This window comes from Pteropus medius, unplaced genomic scaffold (genome assembly GCF_902729225.1).
Source record: "Pteropus medius unplaced genomic scaffold, Ma_sr-lr_union100, whole genome shotgun sequence".
NCBI classification, from domain to species: Eukaryota; Metazoa; Chordata; class Mammalia; order Chiroptera; family Pteropodidae; genus Pteropus; species Pteropus medius.
The window spans coordinates 2,653,718-2,663,810 of NW_024351073.1; the positions used below are offsets into that span (position 1 = coordinate 2,653,718).

The 10,093-nt window shown below is 41.9% G+C and overlaps 1 protein-coding gene across 2 annotated transcripts in view; it reads right to left on the reverse strand.

The window, feature by feature from the left end:
• OSMR (oncostatin M receptor) overlaps window positions 1-10,093 on the reverse strand; it is a 38,772-nt gene that overhangs the window by 18,708 nt on the left and 9,971 nt on the right. For both annotated transcript variants that reach the window (XM_039842621.1, XM_039842620.1), the window contains exons 3-6: window positions 8,556-8,728; window positions 4,025-4,196; window positions 1,611-1,886; window positions 113-242 (exon numbers count right to left, since the gene is read on the reverse strand). In XM_039842621.1, the coding sequence (XP_039698555.1) occupies window positions 113-242; window positions 1,611-1,886; window positions 4,025-4,196; window positions 8,556-8,728 (751 nt within the window). The remainder of the gene's footprint in view (window positions 1-112; window positions 243-1,610; window positions 1,887-4,024; window positions 4,197-8,555; window positions 8,729-10,093) is intronic.

The following is a 10,093-nucleotide window of genomic DNA, read 5'->3' on the forward strand; positions in this document are numbered from 1 at the left end:
TTAAAACATTTGTTCAAATTTTCTGCAACATCTAAATGTGGCTTTTGTTATGTTGTCACAAGTACCTTAAACAAGGAAAGATCTGTCAATAACATAACCAGAGCTAACTCACGATTCAAATAAACTGTAGCTTTGGAAAGAATATTTAGGCAAGCCAGTGTCAGTCCCAGGATCCCAAGCACACTTCAAAGTCTTGAAATCCCGGGTTTCACAAGAAAAGTCCTTGGGCTCCTCAAGTACTTCTGTCCATACAAAGAAAAGCAGACAAAAGAACTAGTTAAAACCCTTTATTGGAAAAACAAGTAAAATGGAAAGCTCCGTTTGGGGTCTGAGGCCACAGAGTTCCTCTGAACAATGAAAGGATCACTTAAATGGAAGCCTATATATTAGCAGCTCCAAGAAGCCACATTTCAGGTGCTTCATCATCTTGGTCCCTTCTCCTACCTTCCCTTGTGCTTTTCTGGGGTATCGTGGTAGATGGGTGATCAGTGTTCTGCAAGTCAGTACTGAGTCTATTTGATGAACCTTGTGTCCCCAGAGCCTGCTAGTAGGCACTCAACAAGTATTACCAAATAACAGACCAAGTGAGTGAAAGAATGAATGAATAGAGTCAGTGTTGCCTGGTGTTTCATTTCAGATGCTGAGGCTTAGAGAGAGGCCAGGGGGCTATGCTTGGGATGCCAGGAAATCAGATTTGGGGGACCTGCTAAAGTCAGCAGTTGGGAGCTGAGAGTTCGAAGGAATGATGCAGCATCTCCAAGTCCCCTGAGTCACCCTGTTCTTAGAGGCCATTCCAAGGAGCACAAAGGAACCAAGTGTCCTAGAGCCCAGAGATGTCCACTACACAATCTCCAAATTGTACTTCGTCGGGGGAGCAGGGAGGGCAGAGTCGCAGATTTTGCCCTTCTTTGCAGAGAAGGGCGGTCTCAAGATGAAACACAGGAAGCCACTGGGTGTGGGCACACAGATCTACATAAAACGTAATTTCCCTCTCCACTGCTACCACCCATGGAGGAGGCCCTGAAATTTCCACAGCCAGTTAAGATCAGCAATGGCGTCATCTGCTGAACTCCTACTATGTGCAGCTCTTGTACCAGGGCCAGGACCTGTCCACATTCATTAACCCTCACGACAGCCATCATCATCCCATCACAGAGGCAAAAATCAGCTCAGAAAGGCCAGGAAACTTGGCCAAGATGGCACGCCCAGCACAGGAAGAAGACTCAACCACCGGTCCTTCAGACCACAACCGTGGCGGCCTCCCTGTCTTCCGACCTGCGGCCTCTCCTCCCCGCTCGATCCTGCGGTAATTCCAGCATAGCTAAGGCAAAGCAGGATATTTTCCCCGTGGTCCAGGTCATGACCTGAACTTTCTCCCCTTTAACACTTTTGGTTTCTAGGACTACAGTTGTCAGTAAGGACAAGAAGACAACAGGAAATCCTGGAAGTATTGCTTCAGAGTATCTTATCCTGAGTCTCTCCTAGAAGGTTTGAGAAACCAAAGAAAATTGAGACCATGCGTGGAAATGTTTACTTGTTTTCTGGTAAAGGAAGTTCCATCTATTCCTTAGGAAACGGGAAGAGAGGGTGCAGAGAACGTGCATACTTACTTGAGACAAAGAGAACGATGCCTTTTATAACATTACTTTCGTTCACCTTACAAAAGAAATTCGTCCCCCTTTTCCTAATGAAAGGAACATTATTCAAGTTGAACACAGACACATTTGGATCAAGTTGTTCTCCATATATCTGTACATCTTCCAAATAACAGGATATGTTATTTCGAGGGCTCCTGGAAATGTAACAAATGGTGACATTGGAGCCTTCTTCTACCAGCTTATCTTTAGGGAAAACGAACAGTGGATCATGTCCAAGAGAATTCTGAACTACAAGAAAAGAAAAGAGCTTAGTTAGAATCTCACTCAAAATTCAAACCAGCCACCTCTCATATCTCTCTTTCAACAGATAACTTTAGCTTCTTCTACCTCCTAGAGAAAATAGAAGCCTAAATTTCTACAGCCAACCTATAAACTTTAAAGCATGCAAAACAATCCTTTGCACTATCTCTCCTATTATTATGCTAATACTGCTGTTACTGTTCTTACTTCCGTTACTGTGACTACTATGGGACCACTGAGGATTATTGTGTCATTGCTGGTGTTAGGTTATTATGACAACAGTAGCTGCCCTATTGATCCTAGCCATGTGGAAGGCCCTGTGTTAAGTGGAATTGTCCATTATCTCATGCCATCCTTACCCCCTCACAACCATGGCACAGGTAGGACTGAGACCAATTTCACTCAAATGGCAAAGCCACAGTCACACCTGCCAGGTCTGCCCAGCTCCAAAGCCATGTGTCCTGCACAGTCTCTAAATTGTCCTGTAGATCACATTTCCTCCCATCTTCTCAGAAATGTCAGCCATTCACGTATCTTCTTTTGCTTCAGCCTCTCCTTCTGTATGGCCCATCAGCATATACGAATCCTCAGGTCTTTTCCATTTTAAGCAGACTCACCATCCTCCCCTCATGAATGCCTCCTGTCACCTCTCCAACCACCCCTCCCCAGCCAGCTTTTTTGAAGGAGCTGCCATCACTTGAGTTTCACCACTCAGCCCACTGCAGTCTGGCTGCTGGCCACCAGGTCACTAAAATTCCCATCACCAATATGTCACTCATGCAGAGTGGCCTGGGCATGGGAATTTTTTTAAGGTCCCCGAGTGATTCTAATGTGCAACCATGGTTGAGAACCAGTGCTTTGGGGGATAGGAATAATCAGATTTTCCATTTATTCTTGAGTTAGCCTGAAGGTTACAGTTTTGAGAAATCTAGTCTATTTTTATCCAAGTTGTTTATAACGTTGTTCTTTATTTCTCATTACTATCTTTTTCATCTCTATTTTGTCTGTGAATATGTCCCTTCTTCAGCAGTAGGTTGTAATGTTAAGAGCATGGCCTCTGGAGCTAGGTTATCCTGGCTGGGATTCTGCCTTTGACACTTAGTGGTCTGAGAGGTTCTTTAATTCTCCTGTGAAATAGGAATAAAATTACTACATATTTCACAGGGCTAGTGTAAAGACTAAATTAATATGTATACTGTCTAAAACAGCGACTAGAATGTAGATTTAATTCTACTTCTAGTATTAAACTAATGCCTAGGCTATTCATGGGTTAATGTGTTATCAGTTTGAGTTACTAAATAAATTGGTGTAAACACTTAACAAAGAAATGGTTCTACTGGCAGGAATTTCAGATAATCTGGCAGGGTATACGGTTCAGAAAAACAAATGCCATTGGCCTATAGTTTAGCTGACACATAAGAAATGGTGGCAAAACTCACTCTGAATTTTAGTTACAACAAAATTAAATTCTCAAAATTAATAGATATTAAAAACATATTTATCCGTAATCTCATTACTCAAAGAACTGCTTTCATTTTTCCATATATATATACCTCTCTCTGCATTAGGGATTATTGGCAAACTGTGATTGATGGGCCGATTCTAACCCACCATCCGTTTTTGTAAATAAAGTGTCATTGGAACACAGCCACTCTCATTATTGCCTGTGACTGCTTCCGTGCTACGATGGCAGAGTTGAATTGTCATGACAGAGACTGAAAAGTCTAAAATATTTCTGCCTCACCTTTTACAGAAAAAGCTTCCCAACCCCTGCTCTGGATACATACACGTTTGATGTGTTGATCTAATAAAAACATATGTACAACTTATGTCCTGCTTTGTTCACTTAGCATGCTATAATGAACACACTTCACATGTTTGGAAAATATGTAAAAATTGTCTGGATTTACACAATAACTCAATGAATAATTCAGAGGCCAAACCTGAGATGTCAGCCTCTTGGTGGCAAGTTTCACACCCATGATTTTTAGTTCCAATGTGAGCCAAAGGAAAATAACGTTGGTGTCTACCAGTTCCTCAAAGGGGACTTCTGCTATTTGACTCTTTGATCCTTGAATAACATTAAACATTAAATCCTTTCACTCTCTTATCACCTCGTTTCTTACCATCGACTTCCTCCCATGAAGTCCAGCTGCTCCAGAACCTCGGCTCAGGGACCCTGGCATCATCCACCATACTCCTCACTCTCACGAAGTGCGTCGCACACTCCAAAGGGAGCTCAGATTCCCAGTTCCACTGCAGAACTTGGTCCCACTTCACAGTGGTGCTATACTTCTCCTAGCAGGAAAGAGGAAAATTTGAAAACATAGCCATGCCGTTCTGGAAACTGGCTTGACGAGACCGATCCCAAAGCACACACCCACTGCAACGCCACCCTATGTGGAAGCATGGTCCATTCCCAACCAGCCAGCTCCCCGGGCGTCGATGCTTCAGCAAGGAACCAGCCGTAGCTTCATGCTTGGAAAAACTCAGCTCTCATGCCCTCTGGCCTTCCAATTCTGGGGGATTCATGTGGAACGAGAGAGAAAAAAATGGGAGCTACTCAAGTCTTGAGGAAGAGATCAGAGATAGAAGGTGCTCACAGTGCTGGTCACATAGAACCCGGTAAGAAAATTCTTGCAAACTACAGAATTAATTGAGTCATCTTTTTAAAAATAAGTGATTGATGAGTATGGTTTTATATTCATTTTTAGCCAGGGCCAGATCAGGTTGGCCAAATCTCAGCAGAGAAGGCAATCCTTCCTGGTGCCGGGGAGTTCCATTGTCTCCCAGAAGTCAACAGATGGCTGTCTATGTCTCCTGTGGCTTTTGTCTCTTGCCCTTTCAGATATGGTGGCCTTGTAGACCATACCCCCTCCCTTGAGGTCCATATATAAGAATTTTTAGTCCCTAGAGATATCAATCACATGGGAATGTCTCATATTGTTTTTTGGGATGCTCGTCCAAGTTGAACTGCAATTTGGTCTTCTGGTGCAGCTTTTAGTCTTATTCTTTCTAAGACTCTGGTATTTTCATTCTCTAATTCAATAAGCTTCAATGGCTCCTCTACACCTTACCCTGTCATTCATCAACATCTGCAAATGTGCTCTCCAGACACAGTGGTCTACCACAGACTCCTGGAAATAACTTGATGCTTTTCCATCACAGTGTTTTCTCGCACAGTGTCTCTGGTTTAGTGACTCCACTCTCCTTCTGCATTGGGAATTAGTCCTATCCTTCAAGCCCAGGCTGCATCCCCTTCATGAAGCCTTTCTTGTTCTTTCCTCTGAGTTCCTCTCATTCCCCTATTCCTGAAGCCCTCCCGTATAGTGTGTATAGTTGTTGGCATGTCTTTTGTGATTGTGTTCCTGACTCAGTTGTGGCCAATGGCAAGTCCCACAGTGAAGAGGGATGGGGCAACATACATGTCACACACAGCCTGGAGCTGGCAAACTCTGAGGCCTTTCCTCCACTTACACCTTTCCCCTTCCCAGGTTGCTAACCTTAAACAGTGCCCATGGCAGGACCAAATACAGCTCTGGAGTGAGAGCACCTTAGTCTACTTGGGCGGCACCGAACCATGCACGCCCTTTTTCACTCTATGCAGAACTGTGATTTATAAAACATTATCCTTTATTTTAATTTATTGAATTACTTAATTTCTAGACTACAAAACGTATTTTGTTAACTACAAATTCTGAGGTCCTAATTCATGCAACTTTCACTATTTAATCTGAGCAATCTCGAGTACATTTAGCTTAAGTATGATTCAATTTAAGAGCCAATACCAAAAAAACGAACTATATATCAATAACGGTGACCTTTTTATAATATCAATGAGCCACACACTGGGTTTAACCTCCTACATCTCTCTTGAATTTGGCCACTTTTCTTGTTCCCACTATTGCCACCCACTCCAGGGACCTCTACCTTGGACCAATCCCACAGCCTGCTTCATACTAGTCGCCCTTCACCTTCTCCAGGTCCCCCAATTCTTCTCCACTGTGCAGCCAGAGTGGGCTTTTTAAAAACTCCCAACCAAATCCCGTCACTCCCCTTCTTACCAATCTCAGGATAAAAAACATATTTTGGCTCAAATAAAATATGCTGGAGATGCTGGAGAAGGTCAGGCCTAACCCCAACCCTAACCCCACAGCCCCTCACCAGGGACCTGCACCACACCTCTCACATTCAGGGTACCCTTATTTGTGTGTTTATCTCTTCAGAGAACCACGCCTTGTACAATGCCCAGATCCGGGCCCACGGTCTAAAATTATGTGCTGAATGATTTCGTCAGTTCATTAACATGCAGTGGGCTCTATTTTTCTCAGATACTGATTGTGTGGCATCTGTCTAACCACAACTTGTGCCTTGTGGTGTTTATGGCCTTGTAATGGAGAAGAGAAAACTTTCCTTGAATATCAATTCAGTGATTTTTTTTTTTTAATGTGATGAATTGTGTTTGGGCTGTTTTTATTAATTGAAATGGCAAATTTAATTTGGCCCAGAAAACATGGTAAGTCACAAGAAACGGGCACCTACATTTACACAGAGGTCTAACAGAGGTCACTGATTCAGTCTTTAGGCATGAGCTTATCCCTGACTGACTCGCATTGCAGGCCTCCTTCCAAGCTTGAGCTGTTACTATATTCTGCCTTCTCCTACCTCTGACAAACCATAAAGCAAGTGGCTGAAGAGGCCGAAGTCAGAACCTGGTCCAGGGCGAGAGCAGGTATTGTGGCTGTCAGCAAGGCTCTGAGTGGCTGGCACTGTTCAGGAGGCAGCTCAGCATCCCTGGTCCAGCTGCAAGCCATTGGATCAAAATGCTTTTCCTTTGGCTTGTTTGGGAACACAATCGTCCATGAGTCTAGAGAGCTGCTACCTCTCAGCATGATTGAGGAGGGTGCCCTGCCAGGCTTGCATTACAGGGAACTGCCCAATGAAAGGGAGATTATGGTCTAGACAGAAGCAGCCTCTCTCAGCTAGCGTCCCTCCCCTTAACTGGAGGGGACCTTATGTCTCCCCTCAGCTTCAATCCTTAGTGGTTCATACAAGGGCTTCTCATTGCGTCATTTATCCTGGGACTTGGCCACTGTTGACCCAGGAAGGTTGCATGTGGCCATCATTCCTGTCTAGGTGTAGGGTGAAGGATGATACCGCCCTAGCTCTGTCCCCTTGAGCTGCACAACAAACTCTGTGCCTTGGTCTTCTCCTCTGTTGGGGTCAGAGAGGGCTGGGTGTTATGGGGATGGGATGATACAACGGACATTGCAAAATTCTACTTTTGAAGATCTTGAGCCTCAGGAGTTTACAGAAGTAGGTTCTTTACTTTAAAAAGAGAACTGTTAAATGAATCCAACATGAAAATAGATATGAACAACTGCCTGTTAGAAAAATAAAGAATGGGACCCACTTGATCTATGGCAATCATTATCTTCCCTAACATGATAACAGGAAGAACTGCCTTTTAGAAAATAAAGAGTGAGACCCGTTGGTCTGTGGTCAATGTCACTTTTACTGATGGTGTCAAGTTCCTCCAGTGCTTCTCTCAATTTTTTTAGACAATTCTTAGCCTCACTATGACCTTTGCTCAATGTTTACTATGTTCAAATCAACAACCAGTGTATTCATCAAAAATACAAAGAATATGAAAATAAAAAAAATATTAGTAGGAGGTAGGATAATGGGATACTGATGGTGGAAGGTGGACAGCTGTCCACAGACATTGTTATTGTTGAAAATCAGAAAACCACACAACTGTCATTGTGGGGAACTGCCATTTGAGGGAAGTCCCCAGCAATGACACAAACTTGTGTTTGTCTTTCTTCCAGGCAAATCCTCCATTCCCCTTCAATGAGAAAACATTCCACTGTCCGTCAAAATCCCACCATAATGAGTGAACAGGATGTGTGTAAAGATTATTAAGGTTCCCCAGTCTATAAATGGTATTGAGAGAAACCACCACAGTGTCCCAACGTACTAGATGGGGAAACATCAAGCAAAACAGACACAACCATGATTGGAATCAAGACAAAAGAAAAATCTATCTCAAATAATTCAAAGGCAAAAGCGTATGACATTAGGATTTTCTTAATTTAATTTGTCATAGAAAAAGCCACATGTGAGGCAACAAAGAACACCGGAAGTCCCTCTCCAACATGGTCCATGAAGAAGCTGTTTGCTGGCTAGAACATTAAAGTGCTAGGAGTCATTTATCCTTGCATTTCAGCACAGTATAAGCAAAGACACTGACTGGAAGCCATGCTGGCAAGAAAAATGTTGCCAAACTATTAAGTCTAATTTAGGAAACTCTCTGGTGGACAGGGAAGAAAAGAAAGAAGGAAGAGAAATAAGATGGTTGATCTTCATGGAATTTTTGAAGTAAGTACTCACAGGTTCAGACCCAACAGCCTTCTTAGGGGCAGAGCAGAACTGAAGAAACCTCTATTTTCATAAAACCTCCTACCCAACTTACCAAATCAAAGTTGTCATGTTACTTTGTCTTGGATCCTCTTAACTAAAAACACAGAAATGCAATCGTTTAAGAAAACCGTTTTGTATTGCTAAAACGTTTTCCATACTGGGATTTTTTTGGAGGTTATAAAAGATAAATCATGGCACCAGACAATTTTTCTAAATATACAGAAAAAAACTTACCACCCAGATGACATTGGATGTTTTAATTCTGCTGATCTCTATCTGAAAAATCATTTTTAATTCCTGATGATAAGTAAGGCTGTGGATACGCCATTGTAAATGCAAACATTGCTGTGTAGAATTGATGGAAACTTTCAGTGACTCAGGGGTCAATAGCAAAGGTTCAGATAAGACTAAAAGAGCAAAACAAGATATGAAATAACATTTAGGAGGAGTATAAGTGAATAGTCACAGATAATTTCTGTTCAATGTCATCACTGTTTAGGTTTGAAAAAATTGGTCACATGTGCATTCTAAAATCAGATGCCTTCAAAAGCTAAAAGAGAATTTAGAAATCACTTGGCAGATGAAGAAATTAAGACCTAGATGAATGAAATGACTTATTCAACAAGACACAGCAAGTTAATCAATTGCTAAACCATTAAACAAACAATACAAACAATAATTAAGTTAAACAAATGTAAATTTAAATTATTAAACAATGAGATAATAAAGGATACTTTATTGGATAATATAAGTGGTTTAGAAATTTATAGCAAGGCTGAATAAAGAAACGGGACTTTTAGCTGTACATTTCATATTTCCGGAAATCAAAAGTGAAATATTTCTTTTTGAAAGTCAATATTTCATTGTTTATTAAATAGCTATTAAGTACGAGCACATCCCATCTCTAGACATGGTGCAAAGATATTGAAAAGATTAAGACTGTATTGATAAAACCAACTGGTATCTGATGGTCCGTCGTATAGCAGACATCATCTTCTAAACATTCATTTTTCTAACTAAAAGGACATTTGGAAAGATGAAAGAGCAGGTCCCTTATGGAATAGGGGAAAATATTTCTAATAAGTGCAGAAACAATAGCACTGGAGAAAACAAGGTGCATGCAAAACCATCCCATCTTTCCTTGCCCCCATTTCATTTTGCCTGTATGGTAGTTTGTTGCTGTCAGTCTCACTCTACATTCAAATTTCCTGGAGGACAGGGTTGAGGCCTGTACATCTTTGAATGGACTCTTGTCACCAGTGTGTCTTACCTATAGCAAATGTTGATCTCAAATGCTGATCTCCATGAGGTCTTAAGTGCCTGACAAGCAACTCCTCACTAAAACCTTAAGTTGTCGTTCCTGACATTCTCTTCTCCCTGTGGCTGTTTTTCTAAGATCTTGTTTGAGCACTGATTACCACATGCTGCAATAATCTGTTTTGCGTTTGTCTCCCTGCAAACTGTGAGCTAAACAAGGGTGACTCTTATTTAGCTCAGTGAAACTAAGACCAGTAACATACCTGTCAGAGCACTCAGTGACTGGTTGCCGAATGAATGAGTCAACTACCAGTGTCAGCTTTATTTCTGGAAACTCTAGAAAGCTGCTGTATGATGCTTTAGATAAAAGGGGAACTCTGGACACTGACTTATGCTATCAGCAAGTGTTGAGTGACTCAGGTACTTGAGAGACATCAGTCAGTCAAAAATAACATGGTCTAGAGCAATCTAAAACTTCCTTGGGAAACAGTGGGAAATTCCAAGCTAAAGTCAGA